The sequence below is a fragment of the Eptesicus fuscus genome, chromosome 21 (assembly GCF_027574615.1).
Source record: "Eptesicus fuscus isolate TK198812 chromosome 21, DD_ASM_mEF_20220401, whole genome shotgun sequence".
In the NCBI taxonomy this organism is placed as follows: domain Eukaryota; kingdom Metazoa; phylum Chordata; class Mammalia; order Chiroptera; family Vespertilionidae; genus Eptesicus; species Eptesicus fuscus.
In genome coordinates, this window is record NC_072493.1 from 13735675 (window position 1) to 13749673 (window position 13999).

A 13999-nucleotide genomic window follows, 5' to 3' on the forward strand; every position below is an offset into this window, starting at 1 on the left:
GACATTAGAAACTTGTATTATAAAAATTGTGATAAATAGAAAACTGGAATAAAACACCATAGAACCACCAGCTAAAGACAAGTGTTATGTTGCTGTTTTGTAACAAGTATTTTTCCTTACTTTTAAACATTTTGAGTAAACAGTATCCTGTGGATGTACTGTAATATTCCTAACCATTTTTAAAAAAATGTATTTTATTGATTTTTTACAGAGAGGAAGGGAGAGGGATAGAGAGCTAGAAACATCGATGAGAGAGAAACATCGACCAGCTGCCTCCTGCACACCCCCTACGGAGGATGTGCCCGCAAACCAAGGTACATGCCCCTGACCAGAATCGAACCTGGGACCTTTCGGTCTGCAGACCGACGCTCTATCCACTGAGCCAAACCGGTTTCGGCCTAACCATTTTTTAAATGGAATATTTAGGTAAAAAATGGCAAAACTAGTATACGTTTGTATATTACTTTGTAAAAGATTCTCATTTAAAATTGTTTAGTTTGGGAATTTTATTTTCATTTTGAGAGAATGAAAAATAGAAAGGATAATTCGGTGTCTCCCATGAACCACATAATGATGAAGTACATAAGTATTTTAGAGTTCTGTAAGTTCTGATTTATTGGTCTAAGAAGTTAATTGGACTGATAGAATTTTTTCTAAAAAATTAGCATTTAAAAATAAAGCAGCCGAAACCGGTTTGGCTCAGTGGATAGAGCGTCGGTCTGCGGACTGAAGGGTCCCAGGTTCGATTCCCGGTCAAGGGCATGTACATTGGTTGCGGGCACATCCCTGGTGGGGGGTGTGCAGGAGGCAGCTGGTCGATGTTTCTCTCATCGATGTTTCTAGCTCTCTATCCCTCTCCCTTCCTCTCTGTAAAAAATCAATAAAGTATATTTAAAAAATAAAAATAAAGCATATAAGAGGTCAGTCATATCAGGGCGGCTGGTTATTTTAAAAATTATTATAACAAATGACATATAAACAAAAATTTAACAGTGGAATACTATCTTGAACAAGCCATGGGTTGTTAGAAAAATTTTTAGTATAAGCGTAGCTTATGAAGAGAAATGCAATTCTAATGACTGTGTATGTGTGTGTTAAACTTCTGATTCATGAAGGGATGCCCAATCTGAAAGGATGGGATGAAAATTTATAGGAAAGACAATAAGAGGACCAGAAGAGGACTAGTTAGATTTAGTTAACCAACTATTAGTGTGTTTATCTATTTATTAAATATATTTTTATTGATTCAGAGAGGGAGAGAGATAGAAACATCAATGATTATCATTGATTGGCTGCCTGCTGCATACCCTCTACTGGGGATCAAGTGCCATGTACGCTCCTGAGCCAGGAACCTGGGCATTTGCCCTTGACGGGAATCGAACCGGGACCCTTCAGTTTGCAGGCCAATGCTCTATCCACTGAGCCAAACTGGGTAGGGATTCTGTGTTTATTTAATAGAATGTGTTGAATGCCTGTAGTACTTAAGAATACCAGCTGCGCCCTAACCTGTTTGGCTCAGTGGATAGAGCGTCAGCCTGCAGACTGAAAGGTCCCAGGTTCGATTCCAGTCAAGGGCATGTACCTTGGTTGCAGGTACATCTCCAGTAGGAGGTGTGCAGGAGGCAGCTGATCGATGTTTCTAACTCTCTATTCCTCTCTGTAAAAAGTCAATAAAATATATTAAAAAAAAAAAAAGAATGCCATCTGCATTTTTAAATGTTTTCACATATAATTCATGTAACAACTCTGAAGTAGGAATTTCCCATTTTACAGATAAGGAAACTGAGCCTCAGAGAACTAAAGCACACCTTGTATCACACATGTAATAATTTGTAGATTCAATCTCTGCTCTCTGGCTTCAGGAAAACTATTCCTTCACTGTCCCTTTTCATTTATAATCCTGGACTTCTCAAATGTTCATCCATCCATTTATTTATTTATTTTTATTTATTTATGTGAAGGAATTGTTTTTTTAAAGAATTTTTATTGAAATTTATTAGGGTGATATTGGTTAATAAAATTATATCAGTTTCAAGTGTACAATTCTATAATACATACATCATCTGTATATTTCTTTTTTTAAATATGTTTTTATTGATTTCAGAGATGAAGAGAGAGGGAGAGAGAGAGAAACATCAGTGATGAGAGAGAATCATTGATCGGCTGCCTCCAACACACTCCACACTGAGGATTGAGCCTGCAAACCAAGCATATACCCTTGACCAGAATCAAACCCGTGACCCTTCAGTCCACAGGCCGACTCTCTATCCACTGAGCCAAGCTGGCTAAGGCTGTATATTTCTTTTTTTAAAATCTATTTTTATTGATTTTAGAAACAGAGAGGGAGGAAGGAAGAGGAAGAGAGAAACATCAATCAGTTGCCTCCTGCATGCCCCAACGGGATCAAGCCTGCAACCCGGCATGTGCTCTGACCGGGATCAAGCCTGCAACCTCTCTGTGCAGGGGACAATGCTCAACCAGTTGAGCCTCAGGGCTCATCTGTATATTTTAAACTGATTTAAGTGGAGAAAAATACCTTTATCTTATAGGTGAAATATAAGGGGAAAAAAACAGACAAGCATGGAAAGTGAGGACACAAAGAAAATACAAGGTGAGAAATTCATGGATCATATGTCTGGAATTAGTTTCATATATTTGTGGGTAATACTGCAGATTATCTGATAGGATCCAGAAAATGAAAGAATAATTCAGCAATTTACATAAATATTTATCAAGCACCTACTCTGTGCCTGTCACAGTCACTTGGGAAACTGACATTCTAATGGGAAAAGATATACTGATAATTAGAACACCATATGAAAGTTGATTTAATGGAGGTAAATACAAGAAGAGTTGGGAACCTCAGAGAACTACCATCAAAGTATGCCTGGAAGATTTCAGACTGATCAGTATAATAAAAATGAAATCCATGGGCATGGAGAAAATTACCAGAGAGGAAATATTAAGAGAGAATAGAATGGGGAATAGTGTTCCTCTTAGTGCACACTATCACATAAGGATTTGGCTAAAGACTGAAAAAAACATTTCAGAAAGGTGAATGGAGAGTCAGGAATGTAATGTGGGGTTTTGGAAGTCAGCCTTAGTGTTATTGACCCTTCAGGTCCTGGGACCCAAATCAGAGTCCTTCTGCCCAGTATTGTTTGCACCAATAGAACAAAACCTAGTTTGGTAAAGCAGAAGGAATGGAAAGGGTGAGCTCATGCTCTAATGGCACCTTCTCTCCAACTGGGAAGGACCCTTCTATATTTATAGGCTGTGGCATGGAGTGATTAAATTCTTTTTCAGGCATGGATAGTTATTCTTCTGTTGCACTTGGCCCTTTTGTGCATGGCCTTTTTTTGCACATGATGCCCCATACCATCTTGGTCTTTGCGCTCACCCCTCTTCATTTTGAGGTCAGGAATCTTCTCTAGTTCCTATAAGCTAGCATAGCTTTGATATAGTTTAGGTATTGAGAAATGTTAGGTCTTTTAGATGATAGCCAGATGACATTAGAAGAATGCTTTGTGAGAAATATTGCTTGAAAGCATCAGTGTCAAATGTTCATAGTTGTGTAGAATCAATATTATTTCTTCCTTAAATATTTGGAAGAATTTACAAATGAAGTCAACTGAATTGAACCTGGAGGGTTTTTAAAAATATATATTATTTTTATTAATCTCAGAGAGGAATGGGAGAGGGAGAGAGAGATAGAAAAATCAATGATGAGAGAGAATCATTGATCGGCTTCCTCCTGAACACCCAACACTGGGGATCAAGCCTGCAACCTGGGCATGTGCCCTTGACGGGAATCGAACCTGGAACCCTTCAGTCTACAGGCTGATGCTCTATCCACTGAACCAAACCAGTAGGGCTGGAGGGTTGTTGGGTTTTTTTACAGAAAGGTTTTCAACATTGGTTTTAATTTCCTTCAAAGATATGATTATTTAGGTTATCTGTTTTTTCTTGGGTGAGTTTTAGTAATTTGTGTTTTTCAAGAATTTGTCCATTTCACCTAAGTCATACAGGTATGAAGTTGTACATAACCATTATTATCTGTAGAATCTATGGTGATGCCATCTCTCCCATTCTGATATTGGTAATTTGTGTCTTTTCTCCTTCATTCCTGATCAGTTTGTGTAGAGGTTTTTCAGTTTCATTAATCTTCTCAAAGAATCAGCTCTATTGTTTTCCTCTTTTCTATCTCATTAATTTCAGCTTTAATCTTTATAATTTCTTCCCTTCTATTTGCTTTGGGTTTAATTTACTCTTTTTCTAGTTTCTTAAGGTAGAAGCAAGATCATTACTTTGAGACCTTTTTTGTAAAACAGGCTTTAGTAGCATCCCACAATTTCTAACGTCATATTTTCATTTTTATTTAGTTTATGTCTAAATGGCAGATATTTAAACCAGTGTAGCTTTAAAGAGAATAATATTTGAATTTTCTATTCCTATATTTCATGAAAGATAAAGATCAAATAATTTTAAGAAGTTTAAGTTCTTTTATTTAAGGAACATAATTGTTTTATATGTCTTTATTTGTTAGACTATAAAAGTAATGCATACTTATTTTTAAAAAGCAAACATTACAATGATATATATTTAGAAAGTGAAATTTAAATGGTTACTTTTTAAAAAGAAAGATTTGGTTTAAAATAATGAAATTTTTGTTCTTTAGAAATGAAGACTGACCTGAACTTACTATTGGAGTGTCTGAAGTATCAAATGGACAACCCTTTATCACAAAAGGAAGCTTTGGTCACTATTCATTCAATTTGTCAACAAAACAGTAAGACATGATAGTGAATTTTTATCTATGATTCTAGTTCTTTAGTATTGTGACATATGAAATATGCACAGCCCTTTTCCTTCCACTCAGTTGCTCTACATGTTTTGTTACTATGTTCATATGATTTATTTTATTCTTAAAAGAATAATCATAATAAATATGATTTCTGTCTTGTTTTGTTTGCACATCCTACAGGTGATGCAGGTGTATATTTTCGGGAAATTGGTGGTTTGATGTTTGTAAAAAATCTTGCAAGGTCAAGTGAACATAGCATGGTGAAAGAAGCAGCCTTATATACTTTAGGAACTGTTGCAGAAAAAAATGGTAAAATATAAAAACTTTATTTCATTATCCTTCAAGCATTGTGTTATACGTTAATAAACTACTAAAAATAATTTTAGAATTAAATGTCTTTTGTATGTGTCTGGATAGTTTTATCCAGGTATTTAATTAATTAATTTATTAATTTATTTATTTATTTAAATTAATGTATGCCAGTCCTAGCCAGTTTGGCTCAGTGGAGAGAGCGTTGGCCTGTAGACTCAAGGGTCCTGGGTTCAATTCTGGTCAAGGGCACATACCTGGGTTGCAGGCTTGATCCCCAGTCGGGGGAGTGCAGTAGGCAGCCAATTAATTATTCTCTCTAATCATAGATGTTTCTATCTATCTCTCCCTCTCCCTTCCTCTCTGAAATCAATAGAAATATATTTTTAAAAATTAATTAAGGTATACCAAAGATTTTATTTAACTTATTAACTAATGAAGCAATCAGTAAAAGGTCACAAGTGTTTTAAAGGCAATGGCAAAAACCAATATAGGCATTTAAGAATGCTGAAATCCTATGTAATAAAAGGCTAATATGCAAATTGACCAAACGGCAGAACGACTGGTCGCTATCATGCACACTGACCTCCAGAGGGCAGACACTCAATGCAGGAGCTTCCCCCTGGTGGTCAGTGTGCTCCCACAGGGGAGCGCCGCTCAGCCAGAAGCCAGGCTCACGGCTGGCCAGCACAGCAGCAGTGGCGGGAGCCTCTCCTGCCTCCATGGCAGCGCTAAGGATGTCCAACTGATGGCTTAGGCCCGTTCCCCCAAGGGGCTCCCAGATTGCAAGAGGGCGCAGGCAGGGCTGAGGGACCCGCCCCCCCCGAGTGCACGAATTTCGTGCACCAGGCCTCTAGTAGACTTATAAATAGGCACTTAATTGGTCAATATCTGCAGGGCAATAATTAATTGCATTCTAATGTCCAAATGTTTTGCATTTCTGTTGACAGGTGTAACTTGCATTACTATCAGTTTAAAAAAATAATTTACAGAATTGGGAAATAGCTCAAAGACAGTGAAAGACACAGATAATCTAGAAGGGTGCACTAGATAGGACATTCAATAATAATAATTTTGTCCATTCAAAATCTTTCACATTCTCCTTGGCATTAGTTGGAAATAATTATTTTCACTTTATTTTTTACTACCATGCATAAGTATAAGTTTTATTTATTTATTTTTTTTTAATGAAAATAAGATTCATCCTTCTTTCCCATTTTGTTTTGTATTTTGAGCCATAGGAAAGTTTTCCATAGTCCCAGCTTATAGGGGAATCTACCCACATTTTCTGTTGGTACTTGTATGGTTTTTTATTTCACTTCTCCATTTTTGATTCTTTTAAATATTTTCTGAATTATGGTGTGATGAATAGCTCCAGTTTTACCTTTTTTTAAAATGGCAACCCAGCTATCCTAACACTTCTTATTTAAAAAGTAGTTTTTTTCACACTGATTTGAGATAGTACCATCATCAATCACTTAATGAATTTTTATATGCAGTGGGTCTAGAACTGATTTTTCTATTTTGTTCATTGAATCAAAAGATGGAGATAACCTACAACCATCTTGTATATGGATAAATATACTCTAGGAATACATATTCATACAATTTTTCTGAAATGAGTTTGAATCTAAACCATTGATTTGTTAAACAACTTTATATTCTTACTAGAGTACCAGTGCATGAAATTTGTGCACAGGTAGGGTCCCCAGGCCTGGCCGGGGATCAGAGCTGATTGGGGCCTTTTGGCTGCTGGCCGGGGGCCTTCCTTTCCTGGCTGCCAGCTGGGGCTTTGCTTTGTTCCGCGCCACCCCCTGGTGGTCAGTGCACGTCATAGTGAGCAATTGAACTCCCTATGGGACACTTTGCATATTAGCCTTTTATATAGAGAGATATTTTTATCCATTAAATATTCATTACTTGCTAAGATTTAAGCTGTGTGCTAGGCATTGGGGATAGATTAGATCAGTGATGGGCAACCTTTTGAGCTTGGTGTGTCAAACTTCGCCAAAAAACTGAGCATAAACTCGGGTAGTGTGTCACTTTGAGGAAAAAACATTATTTCGCAAATGTTTCATCCTCAGGAGCAGCAAATGTTTCATCCTCGGCATGCAGCCACCTCAGCGGCTGCATGTCATCAGAAATGGCTACGCGTGTCAGTGCTGACATGCGTGTCATAGGTTCGCCATCACTGGATTAGATATTGTCCTTGCCTTTAGAAAGAGTCTAATAGCTGGTTTTAGACACTGGATAAAATATTGATTATAGCCCTAACCGGTTTGGCTCAGTGGATAGAGCATTGGCCTGCAGACTGAAAGGTCCCAGGTTCGATTCCGGTCAAGGGCATGTACCTGGGTTGCAGGCACATCCCCAGTAGGAGGTGTGCAGGAGGCAGCTGATTGATATTTCTCTCTCATCAATGTTTCTAACTCTCTCCCTTCCTCTCTGTAAAAAATCAATAATATATATATATATATATATATCCATGTGTTCAAATTATTTTTTTTAAATCTGTTTATGATTATCACAAAAAAATTCCTACTGTCATGTAGGTATCATTTTTTGGAAACATATTTTTATTTCTAAAAAAATATTTAAAAATAGCACAAATATCATTTCTTCCTCTGTTTTCTAAAGTAGGCTTCTGAATTTTCTTAAATTTTTCTCTTGCTATGTTTTTGTTACTTATCCTCTTAAATTTTGTGTGTGTCATATATTTTGTTGTTGTTGTTAATTCTCACCTGAGGATATTTTTCCCATTGATTTTTACAGAGAGTGGAAGGGAGGGAGAGAGACAGAGAAAGAAACATTGATGTGAGAGAGACACATCAATTGGTTGCCTACTAGGGATCAAGCCTGCAACCAAGGTACGTGCCCTTAACTAGAACCGAACACGGGACCCTTCCGTCTGCAGGCTCTATCCACTGAGCCAAACTGTATGGGGCTGTGTGTGTCATATTTTAAGTTTTTATTCAGTAAGGTTTTTATTGGAAATTCTATGGGGTTGTGGTACATTTTTTAGAGCCTAAATCAAGTACTTTTGATTAAGATATTGCTTCTTGGGAGGTGGGCAGGAGGGAGGAGAAAAAAAAAAAAGATATTGCTTCTTTGGTCTGCTAATTTAATAAGCACGTATCAGTTTGTCAGAGATTTTGTTTATGTACAATAAATGTCAATGAAATGATATTTGATTTGTACTATGCAGAGAAATTAAAATTATATTTTTATATTTCAGTTTATTGTCAGCAGACTTTGTGCACTTCAGAATTGTTTGAAGACTTAATTTGGTTCTTATCTAATAATAATTCAAACACAAATTTGAAAAGAATGTCTGTCTATGTTATTTTGGTTCTAGTTTCAAATAATAGTAAGTACATTCTTTTATGTTGTAGAAACAGTTTTTAAAAACAATAAGTTGGGATAATCATTATTAATCCTTTTATTCTAGTCCTTATGTCTTTTGTTCTTACTAACTTATGAGAACTACTAGCTTTAAGAGAATTAATAGCATGCATTTAATTGTTCAATATTTATTAAGTTTAACAAATAGTAAAGTGATTTGTATATTTAATTAACATCGAAAAGAAACAGCTTTAAAAGCAAAAGAGAGGCATTTAATGGATTAGTTTGGTTGGTATATCACTAAATTGGCCATTTAGTTAGTGTCTGCTTTCAGTCAGCAATGACCTTAAATTTCATGTAGCTCTTACTAAAGTTTTTGTTTTGTTTTTCAGTTTTTATTTTGGAATAATTTTAGATTTGCAGAAAAGTTGCAAAGATAGTATAGCATGTTCCTGTATACTTACTGCTCAGACCAAGGTTATTTTTTAGCATTGCTTTATTTACATCTTCAAATTGTTAGAAATTTTATAATCATTTAAAATGCTTCTAGATTTTATTTTTTCGTCTTTGAATTTTTTAATATTTTGGAGCATTTTATTTTGTAACATAACCATGCAAAATACATGTTTTGTAATTTTTTTATAATTATATTTTAATATATATTTTTTAATTGACTTCAGAGAGGAAGGAAGAGGGAGAGAGAGATAGAAACATTCATAATGAGAGAGAATCATGGATCGGCTGCCTCCTGCAAGTCCCCTACTGGGTATCTACGGGCCTCATATATAGTATATAAATATATATTGTGATATATTCATGCATTTCAGGTCTCTGTTATATGTTTTGAAACTTTGCTATTTTTTCATATCACTTCATATTGTTATTTTTTAGTGATTTCTTCCTCAATACTTCAACTGTCCTTTCGTTCTTTTATTTTTCTCTTTCATGGATGCCATTTTCTTTGGAAGCTTGTTTAGACCAAGTTAATGGCCTTTTAGGCTTCCTCCATGTGAATAGCTCACTTTTTGAATAATAAGAATTATATGTCACGGGGAGTGGGGAGACATCAGGATTTTCGAGATACTTAGGTGGGACATGGCCAAAAAAAGGTTGGGAACCACTGCTATAAGCATAAGTAATATATTTCCCATAATCTTGATTAGGTTTTATCTACCGTAATTGTGTTATACTTTGTAATACTTTAAAGTAATTAAAAGTTATTTATTAAAATACTACTTAAATGTTTTCCATTTCTGCCAAGTTACTTCTAAACAAAGTCATATTCCTGTAATATGTGGCTATTCTTTTAAGGGACTGGACAAACACTTGTGAGAGAAACAGGTTGTTTTAAAATTCTGTCAGAGTTGTTCAGGTAAGCAAATATAAATTTCTTGTTATTAATTAGTCATTACTTAAGACCTTAACACATTTTTATTAATTCACTTCCTTTTCTTTTTAATATAATAGGGCAGTCCTTTCAAAATATGAGTTGAATTTGTCAGATAAAAATGTTTTCCAGAATTATCAGTTGTGGTCATCAGTGTGTGGTACTCTGTGTGTCTGTGTCAACAATCCTCAAAATGGTAATTATTTCAAATATCCTATATAATAAAACCCTAATATGCAAATCAAACGAATGGCAGAAAGACAGGCAGACAACCCATCACTTTGATGTGCACTGACCACCAGGGGGCAGACGCTCAATACAGGACCTGCCCCCTGGTGGTCAGTGTGCTCCCACAGCGGACTGCGCAGCCAGAAACCAGGCTCAGGGCTGCGAGCGAGCGCAGTGCGCAGTGGGGATGGTGGGAGCCTCTCCCACCTCTGCAGCAGCACTAAGGAGCAGCCAGCAGGCGGGCAGTAAGAAGCGAGGGGTCCTGGACTGTGAAAGGGCGCAGGCCAGGCTGAGGGCGCCTCCTCCCCAGCCCCCCAGTGCATGAATCTCGTGCACTGGGCCTCTAGTATGAATATAAAAATAAAGATAAGAACAAATGAAAATTTATATTTTCCAAATATATTAAAATATGATTAACTTTGTCTTCTTTCAGATGAAAATCAAAGACTTTGCTGTTCACTTTTTCCACATGCTAATGACTGGCTAAAAAATTGTATGATGCCTGAGATAATTCGCCCTCTTTGTTCATTTATTGGACTCACTCTTGCAAATAACAGTAAGTATACATTATTCTACGAGTTGTATTTGAAGAAGCTATTTCAAAGCATAATAAAAAACTATTGAATTAGTTATTGTATTAATTGAATTAATGAATTAATTTTATTCCAGTAAATTGGGTCATTTTAGATGCACTTAGACTATCACAGATAGGAAAATCTTAAAAGTAGATCTGTTGGGAAGATATTGGGAAGTATCACATGATCTCACTCGTATGTGGACTCTAACGAACAAAATAATAGATCTAGAGATATAGATGCATAGTACAGACTGTAGAATTTCAGGTGGAAGATGGGGGAGGTGGAAGTGATCAACCAAAAAACTTGTGTGTGTGTGTGTGTGTGTGTGTATGTGTATGCATAACCCATGGACATAGACAATAGGGTGGTGAAGGCCTGGGGTGGAGGACAGGGGCAGGTTAGAAGGGGTCAATGGAAAAAAAGGGACATATGTAATACTTTCAACTTTACTGGTATTGATTAAAAAATTTTTTTAAATGCTAGTAATACGAAATATTGATGAAGGTGTGAGCAACTAGAACTTTCTCACGCATTGCTGATATTTATTTTCAGATGTTTAAAGCAAATAGTCATGTTTCACATTAAAAGAACATATATCTCTATGATTTCAAAAATTGGAATCTATAGCCCTAGCTGGTATTGCTCAGTGGATAGAGTGTTAGTCTGCAGACTGAAGGGTCCCCGGTCTGATTCTAGCCAAGGGCACATGCTGGGGTTGCCGGCTCAATCCCCAGTAGGGGGCATGCAGGAGGCAGCTGATCAATGATTCTCTCTCATCATTGATGTTTCTATCTCTCCCTTTCTCTCTGAAATCAATAAAAATATTTTTTTAAAAATTGGAATCTATCCATGGTGCTTTGACATTTCCTCTTTCTCTAAAAGCCATCTTGAATGAGTAATCATAATAGGACCCTGTTACTCTCAGCATAGTGGTATGAAATATAGATTAGAGGAAATTTGAAATATTCAGTGTACAAATATAGACCCGCGGTCGCCAATCTTTCGGACCTCACAGACAACCAGTGGTCCGTGGACCACCAGTTGGCAACCGCTGGACTAGACTGTTGTTTATAAGCCTAAATTGTCATTACTTACGTTATAAACTAAAAACCTCTGTGGTAACACAGTGTCGTTTTCATCTAAGCATTTAAAAATACTTACTTTAAAAAAATTTTTTAAAATATGCTGATTTTAATAATTATTATATTTATTTTAAATTATTCTAAAATACATGTGTAGTTTGATTTAGGGTTCTCCCTCCCCATCCCCAGAAGCTATATTTAAAATTTTTTGAATTGCAGTTTACATTCAATATTATTTTGTGTTAGTTTCAGGTATACAGCATAGTGGTTTGCATATACTTTATACTTCACAGTGTTTGCCTGATGTTGTCAGTACCCGACTGGCATCATTCATAGATATCACAGTATTATTGACTATATTTTCTATGCTGTACTTTACATCCCCATGCCTGTTTTGTAACTACCAATCTGTACTTCTCAATCCCTTCATCTTTTTCTCCCAGTTCCCAACTGCACTCCCCTATGGTAACCATCAGTCTATTCTCTTTATCTATGAGTCTGTTTCTGTTTTGTCTATTTGGTGTGTGGGTTTTTCTCCCCAAATTTTTAAAAATGAAAATACTTTGCTGTAAAAAATCCTGTTTGGAGTCTCTATAATATTGAAAATGTTTGCTTATCCTTAAATATTTCCTAACTTTCTCAGATGTAGAAAATTCTGAACATAATTTTTTATTTTATTTTATTACATATTGTTTAGAATACTTATTATATTTTATTTTTTTATTAATCTGCACTCCAGGATATTTTCTTTATTGATTTTTAGAGAGAGTGGAGGGGAGGGAGAAAGGGAAGTAGGGCTAGGGAGAGAGAGAGAAAGAGAGAGAGAGAGAAACATTGATGTGAGAGAGACACATCAATTGGTTGCCTCTCAAATGTGTCCCTACTGGGCCAGGGATCGAACCTGCAACTCAGGTACACGCCCTTGACTAGGAATCAAACCCTCGACCCTTCGGTGCTCGTGTTGATGCCCTAATCACTTAGCCACATCTCCAAGGGCAACACGATTTTTTTTAGATTAAGATCTTTGTTTTGTATGGAACAATACCAAAAGTAATTCTTTTGTTTAAAACATCTTGGCTCAATTTGTGGTACTAGGGTAGGCTGGGAAGAAGGTTTATGGCAGAATTGTAATAACTAGCTCATATATTCATTTATGTAAGCTCATTGCTGGAATGGGGGTTTTAGAGACTATTGAATGCACAGACTCATAGATACTTTTTTTTTTATCAGAATCATTTTCACAAGGGAACAAAAGAATTTAGACTCTTAAAAACGATATCTGTCATTGATTCTTTTCTTGGAACAATTGTCATGACTCAACATGTTACAATTTTATGCTCCAAGAAATAAAAGAATTAGGCTTAAATAAGATGGATGAAACGTGTTCTTTTGGAACAGTTAAATTACTTAGCTGTTTGTAGATTAAAGCAATCTGAGGAATGAGTTATGTTGGAATTCAGAAAATAGGCAGCTTGCTAATTGGACTACCAAGCTAGATCAATGAATCTATTCTTTATAGCTATTTTGAAGAATTTTAGTTTAATGTCATTTTTGCAAAATATGCCAGTTCTCACTAAAGGAAGCAAAAGAGGTATCTAACACAAGCAAAAGAACTATACTGTACATATACCTGTACTATGTCAAAGTGAATTTCTTACATAAGGAAGTAATTTATGTTATGACTATGTATATGTGCAGGTAAAGATGGGATTTTTCATTCTTTAATTTTGAGATTTTTATACACTTGGCCCTGTATATGTGGGTTCTGCATCTACAAATTCAAGCAACTGTCAATAGAAAATATCTATATAAGCCCAGGGACCGAATGGCGTAACAACCAGAACGACTGGTCAACCAGTCACTGATGCGCACTGACAGCCAGGGGGCAGATGCTCAATGCAGGAGCTGCCCCCTGGTGGTCAGTGTGTTCCCACAGTGGGAGCGCTGCTCAGCTGACTGGGATGAGTGGAGCTCCCACAGCGGGCCGATCCCTGCAGGCCATGCCCTCCACCAGTGCACAAATCTGTGCACTGGGCCTCTAGTTCAAAAAATAAAGTTCTATTGTTGCTGACATGTAGTTAGACATATGATGGTTACGTCTGTACTGAACATGTACAGATTTTTTTCCTTGTCATTATTCTCTAATCAATCTATACTAATAAAAGAGTTAGATGCAAATTGACTGTACCTTCGTGATGCCCACCAGCCAATCAGGAGTGAGTATGCAAATTAATCCAACAAAGATGGTGGGTTAATTTGCATACGCAGG

The 13999-nt window shown here is 36.3% G+C and overlaps 1 protein-coding gene across 1 annotated transcript in view; it reads left to right on the forward strand.

The window, feature by feature from the left end:
- The first annotated feature begins 2580 nt into the window (after window positions 1-2580).
- The window catches only part of TERB1 (telomere repeat binding bouquet formation protein 1), a 31061-nt gene continuing 19642 nt past the window's right edge, over window positions 2581-13999 (forward strand). The window contains exons 1-7 of the mRNA XM_008140126.3: window positions 2581-2611; window positions 4679-4789; window positions 4985-5113; window positions 8349-8480; window positions 9767-9827; window positions 9923-10038; window positions 10504-10626. Coding sequence (XP_008138348.2) covers window positions 2581-2611; window positions 4679-4789; window positions 4985-5113; window positions 8349-8480; window positions 9767-9827; window positions 9923-10038; window positions 10504-10626 — 703 coding nt within the window. The remainder of the gene's footprint in view (window positions 2612-4678; window positions 4790-4984; window positions 5114-8348; window positions 8481-9766; window positions 9828-9922; window positions 10039-10503; window positions 10627-13999) is intronic.